The 20,388-nt window shown below is 49.2% G+C and overlaps 5 protein-coding genes across 5 annotated transcripts; 1 reads left to right on the top strand and 4 right to left on the bottom strand.

The window, feature by feature from the left end:
- Positions 1 to 63: 63 nt before the first annotated feature.
- Positions 64 to 5,051, bottom strand: QC763_115280 (uncharacterized protein; the record flags this gene model as incomplete). Its single annotated transcript, XM_062908104.1, has 7 exons — positions 64 to 1,075; positions 1,133 to 1,911; positions 1,979 to 2,857; positions 2,916 to 4,127; positions 4,192 to 4,626; positions 4,682 to 4,916; positions 4,984 to 5,051. The coding sequence occupies 7 exons, from the start codon at positions 5,049 to 5,051 to the stop codon at positions 64 to 66; spliced, it is 4,620 nt and encodes a 1,539-aa protein (XP_062771143.1).
- Positions 5,052 to 5,320: 269 nt separating this feature from the next.
- On the bottom strand, positions 5,321 to 5,721 carry QC763_0017940 (uncharacterized protein; the record flags this gene model as incomplete). The annotated part of the gene is made up of 2 exons (XM_062905353.1): positions 5,420 to 5,721; positions 5,321 to 5,330 (listed from the first exon to the last, which is right to left on the bottom strand). The coding sequence occupies exons 1-2, from the start codon at positions 5,614 to 5,616 to the stop codon at positions 5,321 to 5,323; spliced, it is 207 nt and encodes a 68-aa protein (XP_062771142.1). The 5' UTR covers positions 5,617 to 5,721.
- A 3,133-nt stretch (positions 5,722 to 8,854) lies between these two features.
- On the top strand, positions 8,855 to 9,882 carry QC763_0017930 (uncharacterized protein; the record flags this gene model as incomplete). Its single annotated transcript, XM_062905352.1, has 2 exons — positions 8,855 to 9,276; positions 9,423 to 9,882. The coding sequence occupies 2 exons, from the start codon at positions 8,855 to 8,857 to the stop codon at positions 9,880 to 9,882; spliced, it is 882 nt and encodes a 293-aa protein (XP_062771141.1).
- Positions 9,883 to 9,926: 44 nt separating this feature from the next.
- QC763_0017920 (uncharacterized protein) lies at positions 9,927 to 10,073 on the bottom strand (the record flags this gene model as incomplete). The annotated part of the gene is made up of 1 exon (XM_062905351.1): positions 9,927 to 10,073. The coding sequence occupies one exon, from the start codon at positions 10,071 to 10,073 to the stop codon at positions 9,927 to 9,929; it is 147 nt and encodes a 48-aa protein (XP_062771140.1).
- A 6,955-nt stretch (positions 10,074 to 17,028) lies between these two features.
- QC763_0017910 (uncharacterized protein) lies at positions 17,029 to 18,785 on the bottom strand. Its single transcript, XM_062905350.1, has 3 exons — positions 18,021 to 18,785; positions 17,758 to 17,972; positions 17,029 to 17,687 (listed from the first exon to the last, which is right to left on the bottom strand). Exons 1-3 carry the CDS (start codon positions 18,207 to 18,209, stop codon positions 17,414 to 17,416), a joined length of 678 nt encoding a protein of 225 aa, XP_062771139.1. The 5' UTR covers positions 18,210 to 18,785; the 3' UTR covers positions 17,029 to 17,413.
- Between the last annotated feature and the right edge of the window lie 1,603 nt (positions 18,786 to 20,388).

The raw sequence follows: 20,388 nt of genomic DNA, 5'->3' as shown, positions 1-20,388 counted from the left end.
TCATATCTAGGCTAGAAGCCCAGTGTTTTGACACAGCCATCATGCTGCCTTAGTCGTATCCCACTACCAGCTTCCTTGTTGATAAGAGTCCTCTTCTTCACCGGTCGTGGGGTGAGGGTTCCCATCGCCGCCCTGACTCAAGGAGTCCACATCAACATCGTGATCGTCGTCCTGTAGCCTCAGCCTGCCGATTTGGTCCTCGAGTTCGGGTTCTTGCTGGCCAAAATTGCTACCAATACGCTGCTGCTGCTGCCGTTGTTGTTGTTGTTGTTGTTGTTGTTGTTGTTGCTGCTGATGGAGGTAGCGCCGGTTCTCTCTCTCCTGCTCAATGATTTCCAATGCCAACCCTTCCTCTCGCTCCGCAGAGATCTGTAATTGCCTCTGAATAAAGACAGCTCTATTCGCCAGTAGCTTTATGCACTCGTCGTGCCCCTCTTCCAGCGCCACTTCTAGAGCGGTGCCCCTGTTGGGGCTTATGGTCATGATGTCCGCCCCATGCTCCAGCAGCAGCTTCACACATTCATAGTCACCCACCAACGCCGCAGCCATGAGAGGTGTATCACCATCTAAATCAACCATGTTTACATCCGCACCCGCCTGGATGAGCTGTACAATGTACTCAGCAGGTAGCGAGGCCGCGGCGTAAACAAGCGGGCTCCCGTGGCCTGGTCCACCAACCACATTGAGTTCGATTCCCGGAGCGGCGAGAAGATGAGGCAGAATTTTGGGCTGCATCGATGCCACGATGATCGGATACTCGTATCGCCCGCCGCCTTTGTTTGGGTCTGCGCCTCTGCTGAGCAGATACTCCACGACTTCTTCGTGCCCGCAGTCACATGCTGCTTGAAGAGCGGTGCCGGATGAGTGTTGGACGCTGAAATGGTTGATGTCGGCTCCGTAGTCAAGGAGCAGCTTGACAGCGGCTAGATGGCCTTGCTCGGCCGCGGCTTGAAGAGCCCAGCCGGAATCAGATGTGACAGTAGCACCGGCCTCGAGAAGGGCTTGCACAATAGGCACATTTCCATCATCCGTGGTGACTCCGTCATTTGCAGCAGCAGTGAGCGCATTGCCAAATCTATGTAGCTTCTTATTAGCATCGGCGTGGAACGAGGGGCAGATGATAGTGTCTTACAAAGCGCCTTCCGCGTTTGGATCAGCACCCATCCTCAAGAGAGCCTTGACGGTATTCTCCTTCTCGTTATCGGTGGCCGTATATAGGCATTTGTTGAGGATTTCCTGGTTGATCTGGCCTTGCCTATGCCTCCATATTTCATCTAGCACGTCTTCGAGGCTTTCGACGCTTGTTGAGGCTTTCTCAAAGACGTCGTTGCAGTCCAGCATATCTTGGGAGTGGCGCAAAAGAAGCTTGGTGACATCCCAGTTTTCTTCCTCAAGAGCGGCCTGGAGGGACTTCTGAAAGGTGTCCTGACCATGCTCGTTTTCGAACAATAAAGACACAATCTCGACGCGGCCGGATCTGGATGCGAGGACGAGAGCCTTGCTATACTCCTCCTCACTCAGAACCTCGTTCCCGGCGTCTAAAATGGTTTGGAACATGGACAGGTCCGAAAACAGGGCTGAGAGCGCAAGAGGCGGCGGCCAGTCAGAGGCCTCGTGTTCATGCTCTGGGTAGTTCAGTTTGGCTTCGTGTTCGATCAGCAGCTTTACCGCATCGCTGTTGCCGGACAGAATAGCCGCGTTGATGACTGGACCTATGTCAACATCGATTGAATTGACATTGGCCCCTTTACTGATGAGCTTCTTCATCACGAGAATCTTGCCGCGCGCGGCGGCCATCGAAAGAGGGGTACATGCTGAACTGTTTTTGCCGGCGTCATCGAGTTTGACACTCTTGACCTCAAGCAACTGCTCGATGATGTCTGCCTTGCCGAAGAGGGCAGCCAGGTGGAGCTGTGTGCTATGTTAGTCGTTTTTTTCCAAGAACTGGAGCAGGTTGAGGGTTCGAAGAAAAACCTACGGGTGCGTTGTCATACGTATCGTATTCGTTCACTTCCTTATCATACCCTGCCTTGAGCAACGACGCGACCAGTCGAGGAAACCCAACCGATGCGGCCACATGTAGTGCTTTCAGGCGCTTATCGACGACCAAGCCGTCAAAGGCGCCTGTAAGCCTCTCAAACTCCGTCAGCCACAAGTGGCGAATCTCCGAGTCTGGCTCCCAGAATGCCTTTTCCAAGCTGAGCCTTTCCGCGATATCTCTGGTGGCCTCACTCGCATGCTGTAGCCAATATCTCGTTGCATACGGCAGAATTGGTGCTTGCTGAGGTGTATCCGGTGCTTGGGCAGTTAAGTCCAAGTCGGTACTCTCATCATCATCGAAATCGAACTCGATCTCTTCATCTTCAGTATCATCACCGATATCAGGAGCCCCGGAAACACCAGGACCGGCAGCAGTGACGGGCCCTTGCATGGCAACTGGCTGGTGTTGAGTCTGTTGACTCTGGCTGGACGTAGGAGACTTGGCAACTATTGTGGACTGAAGTGCTGCAGTCAAGTTATCCATGATATGCGAAAAGCATCGCAGGGCAAGAATTCCGTGCTGGAGCTGAATGGCATCCTCGGGGAGATCGAGAAGCTTGTTGGAGTTCTTGTGGAGGTGCTTTTTGACATCGGCGTTGACGAAGCCGATCCGAGCCTCGTCACCGGACTTTCGAAGCGTGAGTAAGGGTCTGCACTTTTGTATCGTCTTGAAAAGTTCCTCCTTGTGTTTTGCTTCACTAGCTGGCAGTCCGGCAAGCACTAACAGCTCACTCTCCGTGGGGTCTTCGTATGTCAATACAAGGGCGCGGAGGAGCTCCTTGATGGCATCGAGGCCTTCCTCGTTTGGTCTGAGTATCTAAGGTGTGTTGACGAATCAGCATTTGATGGTCATTTTCATTCTAGGAATAACGCACCGATCGCCAGGCATGATCCAAAAGTGTCGCAAAGTCTTGCGGCACACGCTCTAGCATCTTCCGGACCTTGATATCATTAGACTCGGCCGGAAGCGCTGCTAGCTGCACAATCGCCACGTCAATCCACTTGGTGCTCTCGGCACGGTTCCCAATAACACTGCCGGCGAAGTAGGTGATTGCCTTGTTGTAGCCTTTCTGCTCACGCAGACCGTCGACCTTGCTCCAGGCATGTCGCTGCAGTTCGAGTTTAACTTTGTCTCCATACTTTTCTGAATCGTTGAGATTGATCTGGCGAACCACATCGCTTGATCCAAGCACTCCTCGAATGGATATCCTGTCCCTGGTTGCGAACAGCCACTTGGTACGGACGCGCTTGTCAGCTTGGAGCTGAGGTGAATCGATGAGCGACTGCACGAAGGATAAGAGCTTCTTGGTTGAGTCCTCCTCCTCTGGGAGCTCGTGGAGGTTGCAGATGACGAAGTACACAGTTCCAATAGTGCTCTCAGTGAGCATGTCTCGCAGACTCTGGCAGAGGTTCTCGATGCCGAGCGCGGTGCTGTTGTTGCTGCCGTTGCTACCGCCATGTTCGCTCGGGGCCCTGGAGATGAACTGTTTGGCATAATTGGCAAGAGTGTCTTGTTGAAGGCAGAGTTGCCGGAGCAGAGATTTGACCACATCCTCGGCCGTGCAAAAGTCAGGGACTTGGTCGCAGAAGAAGTATGCCAACAAAGTTGGAGCCCGGTCCGAGGATTCCATCTCCTCCTTGCAAATTGCCGACTCGACGTTTTTGACCACGGCTGTGGAAGCAGGCGTTTTCCCTTTCCCCTCCCCACCGTAAATCCAGAGAAAGTCGTCGGTTTTGCTCTTGCTATCCATCCAATCCTGAAATTCCGGCTCTGAGAGGATCCATGAGTCAGAAGCGAGCCGCTGTGAGAGTGATCTGAACTTCTTTTGCACGTCAGCGCCGTCGAGGGCATCAATCACGGCTTTGTGTGTTTCTGGTTTGATGCTGAATTGGCGCATGCAGTTGAAACGACCTTTGGCGTTGCGCGCTGCGCTATGAACAATACTCTTCAAGGCTGCTCGCACCAATTGGTACTGTGAGTCTTTGCAGCTTTCAAAACGGACAAGATCCCTGTGTGTGCGTGTCAGCCCGGTCTCGGATGCTCCAGGCAGAGTGGCCGACTCTCTGCCTACGAACTCCCGATATTCCTGGATGCCTGATGTTAGCCTATACCCCTTACATTCCAGGCCCAAACGAAGTACCATTACTCACTCTGAGCTTGAGCTTCTCCAGGGTTGAGATAGGGAAGTCAGTAGGAGCCAACTTCTCCATCACCTTGTCCCAGCGTGTCTCGTTCTGCTCCCAGAAGCAATGGAGGTCGACTTTTTGGCCAAGCTTCATGGCAGATCGTACAAAATCATGCTTCAACTCGCGCAAATTTTCGTTCCCTGGCGTCAGCAGGTCAAGAAGCTTGGATGTGATGGCCTTGCCTGTGTGCTCGTTGAGCTTGGTCCATTCTGTGGCAATGTCCGCAACTGGAGCACCACCGAAAGGTGTACCGAATGTCAAGATTCCCACAATTCCCTCGTACACATCGGGAAATTTGTCGCGGCGCTGTTCGGCCAATGTCAAACCCTTGGCCGCCACAAGACCTCCCATGCTGTGCCCAATCAATACAATTGGCCGACGGCGGCATTCCTTGGGCTCCTAGGTATTTTGGTCAGTGGACAGGAAGGAACATCTGAGGTAAACATCACCGTACTTCTCTCCGCTGCTTCAGGCTGACAAGCATGGTATCTGCAATATTGCTCATGTATTGCCTAACCTTGAAGGTACCCTGATAGGCCGAGGCGTAGTGGTAGAGCATGATGCGGGCCTGTGGAAAGTCCTTCTTGATACCCTCTTTATCCTTCAGCCAGTTGAAGCTTTTTTCGTCCTTCTCGTCCCACATCCAGCTCTTAACTGGGTTGGCACCAAGGCCAGGGATTGCCACGATGCTGTTTTCGGGTTAGATACTCTATCTCCCTATTGAACAAGACTGAAACGAACGGAGGGGTTTCATACTCTATGTTGGCATCTTCAGGGTCAACAAGAACGTTGACCTCTGTGACGATTGTTGGTTTGGTGGCCATTTCAGGTAAACAACGTCAGGTATCAAGTTTGAAGCTTTGCGTACGCTATGTCTACGTCAACTTTTATCCCTGAGAATGTGGAAAGATAGCAAAGAATAAGGATTAGCCCTTGTAAATGTAGGTATTTAAGGCCCGGTTAACGTAGATAAGGTAGGTATCTTGATTTATGTCTACACATTGGGCTTTCAGCCGCAATGGTCCCCGAGCCGCAATGGTCCCCGAGCAGCAAGCCAAGACGGCGGCACGCCTCAATGGGTTGCATCAACCAACTATAACTGCCTGCTTCATGTTCAGCTTCCTATCTCGGTTCTGTCCAACGTAAGCACAAGGTCCCATACACCATCCTCGCTGACCTGCAAGCTACCTACCTTAAATATTGACGGATGCAGCTTCGTCCAGATAGCTTTTGTCCACAAGACTGGAATTCCACATTTAATTCTTTGAGGGCCGTCTTGTACGCGATTAGTTCTGGGCTTTGAACAGACCAAACTGAAGACTTTTCTCCGAAACTCTGAACGGGGAAAGAACGCGGGAAAATCAGGTCTGTCGCCCGAAATTTGGCCATTGCTGCTGACCCGGCCACTGCAAGCTCTGCCTTAGAAGCCGCAAGGCTCTGAAGTCACCTACCGCATCAGCCGTCGCAAAGATATTGAGGCTGAACGAGAAGTAGCGAGCCAGGAAAGAAAGAACATCCTGAGAGATAACCCAGTGCTTGGGAGGTTTATCTTGAGGAGTGTTGTTTCTGACCAATCAGACTCCACAACACCAACCTCAACAACCGACAAACACCACTTCCACAATCCCTGAGCAGAAAAGGATTATCAATATATTCAAAAATAACATTAAAAGTAAGATAAAAAAGAAACAAAGAGCAAAAAACATACAACACCGAGGATTCCCCAGTGGACACCCACCTGAGTACTAGTTCGGCTCTCACATTGTTATTATTTGAGGTTTTCGAAGCTCAAAAAGTAGAGAGGAAGATGCCCATAAACGGACCTTCAAGATCTTGTTGTTAAGAAGTAAAATCCTGTGCCTCCTTGTAACGGCGTAGTATACCGTTCAAAACACCGTTATACCAGCGCCACTTCTTTAAATAAAGTTTTGCAAAATGGGATCTTGAGAGATTTCTTTACCTCTTCTATTAACTTACCTAGTGTGTCACCACCATCACCATCACCACCACCACCACTATGACCACCAAATATTATTACCTTACCTACATTATCGCGAACATGCCTCGACTTATAAAAGCTCAAAGTCCTATTGATGCAGTAGACAGCCGCACAAGGGCCTCGCTTCTTCTAGAAAAATACTTATCAAAGCCTATTCCTGCTTTTGTACCTGTTGCTTCCAAAACAGAAGAAGCTGGAATTAGGGCATGGCAAGACTTTAAATGGTTAGTAACCTCTAACTGTCAACCTTGACTGAGGCCAGAGCCTGTGCTTAGGTAGTGGCGTGATGCAGTGCCGAATTACGATATAACAGAAGCTTAGATGGAGTTCTGTAAAGACAAAAACGAAGCTAAAGTCATTATGCGTGCTTATCTCGACGAGAAAGTCAGTTTATAGTAAGAACGTCTTACATTAAGAGAATCCAAAACCCAGATTATATAACCGATATCTATCGTTAAAAGTACTATGTTGAAATAGATGCTATTGAGGCCTGTAAATATAGGCTCAAATAGCTATCGGCGCAGTACACTAAGAGCGAAGAAGACTTTAACTGCAGCATTCGACAGTTACCGTGGCACTAAAGGAAGAAGGATTACAGGGGCGGCGCCCTATAATATATAGAAGAGAATCACTATAACATAGGCTTGTGAGGCACTAATAAGTGTGGTGAACCAGTATATTGATTGAACCTTATAGACTAAAAAATACCACAGTGGATAGGGTGTGAGGCAGAGGTCTTATAGGCCATCGGCCTTTTACTTGCTCCCCGAGGGTAACTCCGTTCCCGGGCCTAAACGCCCGCTAAGTGCGCTATCCAAATATAAGGTTAGGAGCCACGTTACAGGCCACGTTGCCGCTACCGTTTGACCACTGCAGGGCACGTTGCCGCTACCGTTTAACCACTGCAAGGCACTGGCCTTAGCGCTCGGCTTCCCGGGACCTCGGATTGCTTCCGGAGGCCGAGCCTCCGCTCCGGTAACCGCAGTCCCTAAACACTGCTGATTCAAGCTATCGTTTTGCCTTCTGAGGCCCTGTAATATACAGGACTCAGATACACTGTAAAATCCACAAACAAAAGCTGTATTTTAACATATACTATTTACTATACCTTAATTTCCTAATTAATAGCGCAGAGGAATAGAGTAGCTATACTGCGAGACGCTATATGTCACAGTTAACCCAACGGCAGGCCGCGTAGTATGTGGGGCGCAGGACGTCCCCAGCCAATCATTAGAAAAGTCAGGAGACAGCTAATTGGGGCTGGCCAGAGAGTGCTATGGCGCCAAGGCCCACAAGCACTCTGCAGGATGCAAGATGCTCGGGGTGATCGAAGGCATAGCACGACGAGCACTCTGCAGGATGCAATGTGCTAGGAGTGATCGAGGGCATAGCACGACGAGCACTTCAGGGTCTCAAGGTCTATATATACGGAGAAACTGGCTAGTGTAGATAGACAGTTCCGCAGTATGCAATTTAAGTTGTATTCACGGTATCTAGTGTTTACATTGAGACAAGCCATTTGTTGTACACTGTTTAGCTGTACCGAACCAGGATTGTTCAGAAGTGCCTTCAACCAGTGTCCCTTTCAAAGGTTCTGGATAGGGGTTCGTCACACTATGGTCTTTAATACACCCCAGGAAAACCAGGCACAGTTACTAGTATAAAGATCTAACTAATTAAAATACAAGCAATACGTTTAGCCCGATACTTACTTTATAAATAGCTTTATTATCTTGGAAATACTTATTTGAGATATATTAATAAGAACTATAGTAAGAACTTCGAAACTTTATTTAACTACCCCGAATATAAAAGGCTAGGCCTGAAACATATATTAATCGAATATCGGGATATATAGGTAGAGCAGACAGGGCTTTGTTATCAACAGCACGGGCAGATTGGTGTCATTATAGACCCAGATGATTTTAGAAAATCCAAGCGAGAGAGGCGAAAGAGAGATGTAGAGGACAACGAGGAGCTTGTAGCAAACCGGTGAAACGTGATTTGGAAGTTTAATGATTGTAGTAGGGGACGGGGTGCCACTCTTTGAGGACTCTTCAATGGCAAATCTGTGTTATTCCTCTATCCTGTATATAAAAATTGCATGTATTGAATTTGTGCGAAGATGTATGCTTTCCAGTGGTTGGCTTTTCAATGCTCGTGTTTGGGTTGGTTACACAGTGGATACCAGGCGGTACTTAAACTGCGGCTTCGCCCACCTTTGCTGCGCCTTTTCACACTTCATCTCGCTCCGCCCGCATTATACTTTATTATAAGAATCAAGCTCGATCTTCGAACTACATCGTTTCCCTTCAATCATGGGGGTCTTCGCTGGAGCAATGCAGTCATCTCGTTGTTCATTTCCCAGCTTTTCCCGGCGCTTCGTCAGAAAATCAAACGTCAAAGACGTTGTTTTCCGTTGACAGAAAAATAGCTGGTTCAGCGATTATGGCGGTTCCAATGGCGTGGCCAGTAAACTCAAGTGTGCTGATTAGCGAGCGCGCAATTTATGGAACTGGGTGGACAGTAACGCCAGCCCAACGAGTCTCCCCGCTGTGGGACCAGGGTTTTGCTGAGATTCGAACCTCTGTTTACCCCCGCTCAGTATCGCCAAATCGACACCTGACAATGTCAGCATCCGAAGCTCATCATGGTATACGAATCGCTTGCACACCGTGTTATCGCAAGAAGATTACTTGCAACAAAAAGCTGCCGTGCGAAAGGTGCACCAGATTAAAACTGGCTTGCGATGAACGGTTTTCCGACAGATACAAGAGTCGCCCTCCAGCGCAACCATCAGAACCTTCAGCGAGTGAAGAAGCCGAGTCGTCTGCCCAAACACGTCAAGCCCAGGATGCTCCATCCGTTGAGCGAGGGCGAACCAGCTCTGTGGGCAGCTCCAGAAGTGAGGACACCCCTCAGATTCAGGTTAGCCCAAGCTTCTCTTTGCATCCAACCTCCCAATTGCACCGGAGAGTTGTAGGATTGCAGGATCTCCTCAACAGTGGGTTAAGTTCACCGCCATCAAACATCGCACATTCTAAGATTACATAGATACTCCGGCTCCAGATTCTCCAGCTCCAGATACACCGTCGGATCTTTCGCGCGACATCCCTCAAACCCCACCGCTCGCACCCCGCTCGGTCGGCGAGGTTCGGACTCTTGTAGAGCCACAACATGAAGCCTGGCATCTGAGAGCGCCTCCTCGGCCCATCTTTTATCGGGCTAGCTATCCGTATGCTTCTTTCAAGAGATACCTCGACACTACGGCACCCGAAGTCTTTGAGTTTGCACACGATGGATCAGGACTTGTTTCAGACTCCGCCATTCAAGCCGGTATTCAGTTCCGGTTATCTTCTACGCAGTACGCAGGTGTGCCGAAGCTCTGGTTATATCGTTCGAACCTATTAGAGTCAATAGCTCAGCATTTACGATCATCCGGGGAACAGCGATATGGAGAAGAAGGATGTAGCAACATCACCTATGGCTCAAGCAGCACCATGATAATCTCGTGTTTCACCCTGTTCTCCGGGAAGGGACACGGAAGACATGGTTTAGTCCTCCCAACTGACTTAGGCGGAGTTACAATCCAATGGCTGCGACCCATCAACCTCCTAACGTTTAGAGCATGGAGGGAAAACAACAATTTATTATAGTTATCCGGATTTATGAATCCATCTAACGTTAGGAAATTCACCCATTACAAAAACACTTGATGTGATATACAACCATTTGCCCTGTTGAGCTTTCTCTTGTCCTGTTGCCAGAAATAAATCGTTGACAGCAACCATCCCGTCGGGCCCATCAAAGTCGACAATGGCAGCAATGTGCTGATGCTCGTTTTCATCAATGTATAGTTCCGCTAAAAATCATTAGTAATTAAAATAAAGTGTAGAATAAATGAATGCATGCCTTCCCCGGTATGTTCTCTAACTGTTTCGAGCAACTCTTTTTCAGTCCATCCTGAAACATTGTATTCTCGTGTATACATTATTAAAGATATCGAAACGCGGGTTTGGTGGTTGACTGACTCCCTTGCTTGGTTGGAGTATGTGGAGAAAGCGGCACTTATCTTGTGTGAAGATTTTCCACCACCCAAAGTGCTGTGTGATTCATTTCCCCGCTATTTTACTTACCAAAAAGGGCTTGTTGGACAGCTTCACAACTGGTGCCAGCTGACGCCCCAATTTGGTGGTAACTCAAACCCTTCGTTATTTTTTGATCAAAAACTGGACATCTTACAGAGTGTTGTGAGACATCGCCATCAAAGTCTCCGTGACAACCTTAACAGAAAAGCGAGTACCGGCCTCGGTTCTTGATATAAGCAGGATTTTATCGCTTGATTTGGAGTAAACCTCCATAATGATTATGCGGTTGCATGACGACGTGGGCAACACAGCGAAGCTCATAACAATCATACTTTCCGTTTTGATTCGTGGTATATCGGCTGTTGGTTTCTTGTAAAGGGGGAGTTGTGATCGTACATCTGGGAAGTCGCAGACTTTCACGAGATGTCCTTGTTGGATCGAACCAGCTCCTCGGGGCACCAGTGCGTCGGGTAATGTCACAACGACATAAATATAACCACTTCCGAGTAATTTGTACAAGCCAATGGCTTCTCCATAACAACTATACCGAGAATTATCTTTCATCATTGGAAATTCAAAGTGAACCGGCCTTGTTTGCAAACAATGGATTTGGAATAGTCTTCTGTCTATTGCAGATTCCACAATTTTGAGTTTTGGCGATGAATATGAAAGTGCGATGACGTCCTCTGGAGGTGCTGGTGTTGTTTCTCTTGTTTCACGGCCGAGTGTATTACTGCTTTCAGAACGCCTAAAGCGGTCTTGGGATCGAGTAGCCCACCCGTCGCCCTCGTCACACATGTCTGATGACCAGCGAGATGTGCTAGGGTAGGGTTGCCGCGAATTATGTGCACTTGTAAACCGCCAGTCGTTTTGCTCACTTGTTGCTGAATGTTGCGATGGGCCACGAGCTGATGCCTACTCATCCTGATACCGATTCCGAAAACGGATGAAGCTCTCATAGAGTTCATCGTCACGACTTTGAAGAGGCTCATTTACTTGTTGTGATGTACCAGGCTGAGCTTTCCAAGGATCATTTGCTCGAGCGGAAGGCTTGTTTGCTGGGTGAATCAATGGCTCAGGGTTCCTGCCAAACCGCCAGTCCACAACATCTTCATTGTCAGAACCTTCAAGATCGAGCCCTTGTCTTTTCCGTTTCATGCCCTGGCTTGAAGAGTCAGAGGACAGCTTTTGTCTTTTCCTGCCGTGGTTATCTGATGTGGGAAGATCTATTGGTTCCGGGGACTCCATGATCTCATCCTCAAATGTGGGCTTTGACATCGTTTCCAGATGATCGCTATTGAAGTTTGTTTGAAGGTTCGGATCTCTGAAAATCCTGTTATGGCTCTCTGGTTGCAGGTGGGGTGTGGCTGATACTTGAAAATGAGAACCACCTGGCTTATTGCTTGATATATAGTCAGTCGTAGCATTATTTAAAAAGGGCTTCTGAAGCCTGGCTGATTTCAAGTCGGTTTTGATTGGTCTCAATTGCATGGGGTTTTTGTGTTTCCCAGATTCTTCGTGGCGTGTACGCTTCTCTACATTGCCGACACCGAATGGGGGACCAGAGGCTTTACGCTTCATAGCTGACAGTGGTTTGTTTGGCATCTTCTGGGCATTCGCTGTATTTTGCACGACCCCTGAGGCTGCTTGTCCGCTCTGCCCAGCAGGTTGTGGTTTTCTCACGTTCGCTACTGCTGGGGATGCCCGCCCCTGCAAAGTGTTTGTTGGAGCATTATGCTGAGGTCCCGATTGCAAAGCAGTTTTTCTTTGCAAGGTGGTTGTTTGATCCTGCGAATGATGCTTTACCGGTGTAGGTGGTGCAGCGAGAGTTTTCCCCTGTGATGTAGCCTTCCCCTGTGATGTAGCCTTCCTGTGTGGTGTAGCTGCCTGCGCTGGTGCGGGTGTATCATTCTTCCGTGATGCAGCCTCTAAGGTGCTTGTTTTCTGTGGTAAAGCTGGGCCCTGCTCCTGTAAGGTGTTTTTCTTTCTTACAGGCGACTGTCCCTGAGAGCTGGATTTGTGCTGTGGTGTCGGTGTTTCAGCTGGGGCCTGCCCCCTCAAAGTATCTCTCCTCTGTGTCGATGTTGCTGTTTCGGTGTGCAACGTACCCTTCCTCTGTGCCGGTGCTGAAGGCTTTGAGGCGCCTTTTCCCTGTGGTTCTATTGAATTCTTGTTTTCTGAAGCGCCCTTAATATCTGTCTGCAGAGGATCCAGGGTATTTCCTACTCCTTTCAGCTGCGGTTCAAACACCTGTGTATGAGATGCCAAATTTTTTCTCTTCTGGCTTGCAATTTCCGCAGCACGATGAGGTCCAGCCTCTGTTGTTTTTATTATGCCGTTTTATGTTACAAACCGTTTCAACGCTTCTATATCCTTCTATCTTCCCTTTTCCCTCGACCATTGGATGTTTTTCTCCGTAAACTCAGCTTCATCGTCCCGAGGCGTCTCACGACACCCAATATTTTCACCCTGGACCGCAATAGCGAGCCTCACATCGCTCTCGGTGAAGGTATCCTGGTATTGAGAAGCAAACCGTTGAACTTGCCTAGCAAGTCTTTTGGCGGCAGGTTCGCTGAGGATTCGAGCTGGCATGGCAGAACTTGTATTTTGTGGTGAGCTGGGCGGGCCTGGTTCAAGATGATTTTGGTCCAAAGGAAACATAACAGTCTGGGACCTTTATATATCTTTAAGACGAACTAGGGATCTGAAAAGCTACCTATCACGCACCCTACATGGCTGAAACAAAGAAAGCCCGTCATGGTATCAAGTCTGCCTTCCAACAATCGGCCAAACAATATGTTACACCGTGGGCATTGCCATATTATCTACTTTTGTTTCAACAAAAACAGGCTGCAACCCTTCTAAGTCACTGCTGGTCCTGGCCCGACGCCCCGGCCGACCGTGGAAAGTCCATGAACTTACTAAACACAACATCAATATGCCTAAAAGGTACATTAGGAACGTATACATGCTTTCTGCACCAGAATCCGCACTTAACCTGGCTAATATATCTTTGCGAGTGAACCTTAAGCTGCAATATTCACATCCATATGGCTTTTCTCGCAGGTGAACGCTTTTGTACTGTCGCTCGCAATCTGTTTTGCGAACAAACTTCTTTCCGCAATCATCACAATTGAATGGATGATCCCGTGCTTTGTTATGTGTCTTCATATGTGCAGTTAGGTTGTATTTTCAGGTGAATCCCTTGCCGCATTTCTCACAGAAGCAAGACGAGTTTCGGTGCCTTTGGCGCTTGACTGGAGGCTCTCGTCTTGTCCAGATGATTGGTGGTGGTTGTGAGATGTCGGAATATGCTCCATAGCTAGATGAGTTATCCACGGAATGAGAGTAAAATGACGTGTCCTGCACTGTGGGTCGGAGATAATTGAGTGGGGATAGTGTTTCCCAAGTGCTTGGTTCGAATTGTAATCAATCGGTTTGAATGGAGGTCGCTGTTAGGCTCAACTGGGGGCAGGTGGTGATTCCAACTAGTTGGACCTGGTATGATTGGCACAGGCCAGAGATGAGGCGAATAATCTGCTTCAAAGTTCATGGTGATGATGGGTTAGAAAGAATCTCAAACCAAAAGACCCATTGAAAGGCGGCGCGTATTATACCTTTATGGGGTATTTGACATGGCCGTGCACAGATGTGTGTCGCTCCTCGGGATTGAGGTATCCTGATGTGCTGCGTGCACCCAAAATCTCATCATGTGATAAAAGCCTGTCTGCGCAGCTTCTAAAGTACTAAAATTAGAAAACACCTTTTCCCGCTGCCCATCATGTACTCACTGGGATGGAAGGGTGCATAGTGACCGAGATAGCATCCCTCCACCCATCCCTTCCTTTCACGTCTCACGTTGCCAGCGCCATCTTCACCTCCAACTTCAGTTTCAGGCCCACAGTGTGCTGTAGATGATTGCCGTAATTTTAGACTGGACCGTTCGTTGACCACCAGCCCAGGTGAGGCTATGTTTGACCCATGAGCGGCGGAAGGGTATAAGAGATACTGGCAAGGAATTGCTATATCATGAAGAGAAAATCACAGATCAACAAACAAACATTCTCGATCCAACAATCAGCCCTTTTCAACAACCAGGAACTGAAATGGACAATGTACGCAAAGCACACCAACGCTGATTAGCTCGCGCAAGAAAGAGAAGACAGACTCTCACGAAGAAAGTCAATGAGTAACATAGGCTATGTGATGCAGAAGTCTATATTGTCATCCGAAAGAATCACCGTCTCTACATCTACTCTTCGAGCAGCTTGAGTGGGAATACCCAATGCCCCCCAACACAAACGCACATCGTAAGCTATTCCTACAATAGAAATCAGTCGCATATTGACTTTTCAGATGAAAACTTATCCCTTGCCGCTGATTTACACACCGTATACCCTCGGAAACTTGGACGAGGAGGATTGTGAGAAGGAGGTGTCGTCAAGTGATTAGCTAAGCTGTACGTTGTTATATGCACGCTTAATCACACGCTTTGCAGGGCAGGGGCTAGGAGGCAAGTGGTCTCACATCTCCAAGATGAAGGAATACGCCTTCAATGATATTGGTGATATCCGCCAGGCGGCTTTCGATCTGCTCCAGTCGCTTTCGAACATCCACCTCCAGTGGCTTATAAAAGGACAAAAGGGCTCCAGCGGCCTGAGAAGAAACGTGGCTATGAAAATTTTCTGGTCAGTCTCTGGCTGGGTCTAGTTGTGAAGACAAACTTACTGCTCTGCTAAGTACCTATATAGATTATAACATAGTCGTGTATCATTATGGCCGGGTTTTGTTTAGTAATAATATGAATATGGAAGTGCCTCGTTTATGTCAAAGTATCGAACTTTTTGGAGGTTGATGGAATTGTGTCGAGGTGGATCCATGGTGTTGTGATTTGCCTAAATAAATAAAAGCTTTGAGAGTTAGTATGGTTTACCACGTTTGCGAGATAGGTAAGAAAACAGAATGTGTTTTAAGGATCCAAAGTGACGAAGAGTCTGGGAGATAAAGGATTGAACCTTCCAGTCTTGTCGGCCGCTAGGTATCCAGCGTCACTTTCACAGCCGCCCCCTCCTCGCTCTATGTCGCTCCACCCCCCTCTCCATCGGCCGCTCTATCGGCGACCCCCGCCATTCCTCCTCAGCTTCCCCCTCAACCTCCCTCCCCCCCCCCGCCCTCCGCTTCTCCTGTGAGTAGGTGTTAGCTGTAACGACACCCGTGTAGTTAGCTAGCGCTCAAAAGAAGGGAGACTTGAGGTAGTCCCCCGCCCCTCCTTCCGCCCTTCCTGTAAGTGACGTGGTTAGCGCTAAAGAACAAGTGAGGCTAGAGGTAAGAGGGAGCCCACTCGCTGCTCCCTCCGCTCCTGCCTCTACACTCTGTCACTCCCCATCTGTCACTCCGCGCTCCCTCCGCGCTCCCTCCGCCCCTCCTTCCGCCCCTCCCTCCATCCTTCGGGTAAGTGATGTGGTTGGCGCTAGAGAGCAGGCAGAGGCAAGAGGGAGCTCCATCGCTGCTCCCTCCGCCATCTGTCACTCGGCCCCTCCTTCACCTGCTGCCGATTTTACCTAGCTTACTCTGGTGGAGTTAAGGCACCTTAGCTATACCATAGGTTGGACAGGTAAAGAGAACGGCTTAAATATACCTTAGCTTAGCATTCCCCTCCCTCCTTTGTTGCCTCGCAGCTTTTCCTGTTGATCCATCAAGTAACAAACGTATAAGACACAACTTAACCTACCTAACAACCTCCTTACGATACTTCACTTCCTACTACACTGCAGTACGTTACATTTACCCCAGCTAGAAATTGGCTATATTGAAGCTAATCGATGATATCTAGGCTTACAATGGCATCACTGAACTACGTTTCCATGCATGCACTAAATATGGATCCTCCCAGACAGCAAGTAAGAGTCATGAATGTACACCCAGTTGTGGCTCTCAGAATGTTTTCCAGTCGAGTGGCCGTTGTAGATGCCTCTTGTGACTGGGAAGTATTCTCAATGTTGCCGTTGTTCGAAGGTAGTGTTGGTGTTAGAACCATCTCATTCTCGGAGAGATATGGAGCAGGTTGAATGTTCTAGATGAAGACGTTTATCAGAAATCTGCCTCAAGCCTTTGTATTTAACTTAAAGTATTATCTTTAGTGACGACATATGGGCCTGCCCTGTAGATTCTATACAAACTCTATTTAACAGCTTATTAAATCCCATTCGAACATAGTAGCTACTAGGCGCCTACCCCCTGATTCTTCCAGTGCACCCTTGTAGCCTTTACCGGACAAGGTTTGTTTACGTTGCCAAGACTCATTGAGGCACAGACACCCAACAACCAACAAGATTTCCGAAGGAAGTCTTGCAGTCAGGTAATAAAACGCCTCACAACTGATCACTAACAAAAAACTTGCGTTTTAAAGCCGTTTCAGTAACCCTTTTTTTCACCTTCGTAATAAGACAGCTCTCAGCTGCTTATCTAGGGGAGAGCGGACGGGATCCCGAGCTTTCAACTGGATATGGTCGTATGTAAAAGAATAGGAAAAGTTGGGGCATTATAAATGTAATTTCGAGGTTATTCTGTGTTGATCGAGCCGGCCTGGGGGGTGGGCGAGAAAGCACAAGGGGCCGGCCAGTCACTCCGTTTTGTCATAGAGATGAGTGGGTTCTTTAAGGATTGTGTTGAAACGAAAACAATGGGCAAAAAGACAAAGTAGAGGGTTGAGTTTGACACAAAGTGTCTATGGAAATGGCAGATCTGTCTTAGATACAAACAAAGGAACCCTGGAAGTCATACCAAGAAGTCAAAGAGCAAAACTCGAGTTCATTCCTCATAATGGCCTAAAGCCGTTGCCTAAAACTTGCCCAAGCCCTTGGGACATCCCCTCTCAAGTCTCCTCCCACTCAAAGATAAGCCAAACATAAAGCCTATGTACATACAAAGCGATCGTGTATCTACATGAGAAGTCCTCCGAAAAGATCCAAAATGCCAAAGATATCTTTGTGAAGCCGCCGCGATCATCCGTCCATATCGCCACAGCCCATGCCCCGGCATCCCCAGCTCATATCAGCCCACCTCCGAATTCTCTGTATTCGAATCATTTGCCAAGGATTCAGCTGGCGTTGATGCGAGCAATGAGGAATCTGGGAGCCTCGTTGCGGGCCTCATCACCATAGGTAAGATGGGCAGCAGTGACGATCAAAGTACCGGTGCAGACCAAGTCGCCAGTGGCGCAGTAAACCTCGGTGCGCTCGCGGGGGTAGTCGGGAATGCGGCCCAGGTTCTGGAGGTTCTTGGTGTAGCCGAAGAGGACGACGCCCTTGATCTGCTCACGAATGGCAGCGGTGCTGGTGCTGATCGAGGCGGCTGCCAGAGCCGCACCTTGGCTGAATGGGAGAGACTTGTCAGTGTCGATTCTGAGTAAAGGGCGGATGTGTGAGAGAGGAGATTGCTTACCTGTAACCACCAGCAACAACCTTGGCCGAGGGGCACTTGGTGTGAGCCAAGGTGAGGAGCCCCTTCATCTCAGCAATAGCCGCGCGGGTAGTGCCATCGGGGAGGGCGTTGTCGAGGAGATCAGCCGTGTAGGCACCGCCAACACCCTGAACCCAAACATTGGCCGACCCAAAGCGGTCCTTCAGAGCATCGCCGACCGAGGGGCCGAGAGTTCCCTGTCATATTGTTAGGAAGTGATATGTCAGAGAAGAGGGGATACACACCAGGTTGCCCCTCTCAGTGGAGCCACGAGCGTAGATGAAGATGACAGGAGGGCAAGCACCTCCGTTGATCAGCTCGTTCTTGGTGTCGGAACCAAAGAGTTGGCGGGCCTCGACAATCTCGGTCTTTTGCTCGACGGGAAGAGCAGCAACAGCGCCGGCAAGGGCGAGAACGGTGGTGAGGAACTGCATTTTGAAGATGTTGCGGTGCTGAAGGCGAGGAAAGGCCGGTGGGCTGAGGCTGGTAGGCTGATGAGGCTGAGGATGATCCGAGAACTGCTCGAGTGCTTGAGTCTGGAGAAAGAAAGAAAAGGTTGATGAAGGCAGGAAGTCATCTCCTTCTTATAGACGATGTGTCGACTGAAGTTTGGTGAAGTCCTTCATGTTGTTTCGATGCTCTCGCAAATCTAACCAGTTTCTGCATGGCTTCTGTTTCCAAGCTCCGTGACAAGGCCCTAGACATTGAGATCCACCACTTGGAGAATTACCCAGTCTGAGATGAGGGGCTTTGCTGCCCTCCTTCCCAAACCAATATCGCCGGTGCTTTGTTTCTCTCTCAACAGTTTCCAGCTTTGCCAGCACCTTGATGTCTTTTCCTCGTGGCAGCCACCTCCCCTTTCCCCAAGCTAGGGACTGTTGGAGTGGGCCCCTGCAGCTCCAGACAGGCATTCCCCGCATTATCCAACGCCAGGTGTGGAGCCACCCCCAGGATCGGCATCGGGGTGACAACGGTGTGCTTGGCCGTACCCAGAATCCCAGAATATGTGCCATACCTGACACACTGTTTTGAGTCCGGGTGCCTGGGCGTGTTTGACAGCCCCTTCCCCAAGCCAACAGACCGAGGCACCGAGCCAAAATGCCAGCTCTCGCGACTTTTGACTAATTGGGTTAAGCGTGACTGCGGCCTTGGCTTCCAGTAAGGCTTCCGCCGGACCTGATTCCGCATGCTGAGAGTAGCATTACCTTACCTGACTGACACACCATTAGCACCTCAACCTTTAGCAATCTCCAAAATCTATGTACATAGATGCACTCTTCAAGCCTCGGCCTAGTTTGAACAACAGCACTATCTCCAGGTTCGACGTTTGCTGCCTCTCTTGGCTATTCTTGTGGTTGGTCGCTCACCTTGGCAACCTGAGGCTCCAAATCGACCTCGGGATTTTCTACCTATGGTCTATCAGCATCTTTATGCTTTCTTTTCTTTTCTTTTATTTACTTGGAGCCTCTGCGGGAGTTTTAAGAGCCTCTGAGCCTCAATTGTTTCTTCTTTTCCTCGAGTGCCCCTATAGCATCAGTTTCAAGTATCTTTAGAAGCTCTGTTTCTTCTTTGCTGACGCCTTGTCTGTTTCAACCATATTCCATGCCTCTTAACATCTTCCATGTTTCTTAACATCTTCCTAGTCATCAGATCAGAGCCTCGGCCTAAGCTAGCTTCGCAAGCTATGCCAGCTCAGTCTTAACCCCCCCCCCACCAGACCCTGGGTCGAGATCCACTGAACTACCGGCGCGGCGCCTCCCGCTTGATCTTTTCCCCGCGTTTTGCTGCCCCCGGCCCCTGCTCACATGCCTTGGACTGTGGCACCTCCACAGCTAGACAGCGGCAGATGCTCCAATAATGGACAGAAACAAGAAGCATCATCTTAGATGCCGCAGCCACAATGTCAACGGTCCTTGGCAGTGTTCAATATCGCGGGTATTGTAGCGGCCACCGGAATCATCAGGAGACAAGTCGGGATGCACGGCGTTCAGAAACAAAGGCATACAATCTTGCGCTGTTTCACCTAGACTAAGACGTCCTCTGGTATCAGGGAAGTGTCTGATGGCAACAAGGCTACCTGGTATTCTTCCAGCTGCACTGGAGGTTGGGTTGACAACCATCAAGGCCCCAAGAACCTGGAAGAGCATGTACCCCAGACCGATTTCTGGGGAAAACCCATGTACAAGGCCCATAACTGCCGAGCGCCTTCCGACCCCCGACGCCAACGAGAACCGGAAGGACAGGGAAACTTGACCAAGGTGGTCTAAGACATCCAGACTTGGTAGATCCGCTTGGCACATATACTACTAACCGCATCGTTCTCCGCTCTCCCGAGCCTCAATTTTATTCTCCAACTCTTGCTCGGGCGATTGGGTTTCCAGAGACTACCTATACATCCACCAACTACCAACAAAAAGCCCACCAATAATCACTTCCTTTTCATCAACACCAACGTCAAAATCTTCATACCCCAGCAAAAAGGAGTCAAGGAACTTGGAGATATCAAAACATACAACATCGAGGATTCCCCAGTGGTCACCCACCTGAGTACTGATTCGACCCTCAACTGCTTGACGATGGGAGAGCGGACGGGATCCCGTATTTTCAGCTGGG

Source organism: Podospora pseudopauciseta, chromosome 1 (assembly GCF_035222475.1).
Source record: "Podospora pseudopauciseta strain CBS 411.78 chromosome 1, whole genome shotgun sequence".
In the NCBI taxonomy this organism is placed as follows: Eukaryota; Fungi; Ascomycota; class Sordariomycetes; order Sordariales; family Podosporaceae; genus Podospora; species Podospora pseudopauciseta.
The sequence above is the reverse complement of the archived record's forward strand: the minus strand, read 5'-3'. Positions and strand labels throughout refer to the sequence as shown.

Bases quoted from the DNA above. Each gene is read 5' to 3' on its own strand.
- QC763_0017910 (XM_062905350.1), bottom strand. From the start codon at position 18,209: ATGCAGTTCCTCACCACCGTTCTCGCCCTTGCCGGCGCTGTTGCTGCT. The intron at 17,973-18,020 runs GTGTGTATCCCC...ACAATATGACAG, and splicing joins CCACTGAGAGGGGCAACCTG to GGAACTCTCGGCCCCTCGGT. The intron at 17,688-17,757 runs GTAAGCAATCTC...TCTCCCATTCAG, and splicing joins GTTGTTGCTGGTGGTTACAG to CCAAGGTGCGGCTCTGGCAG.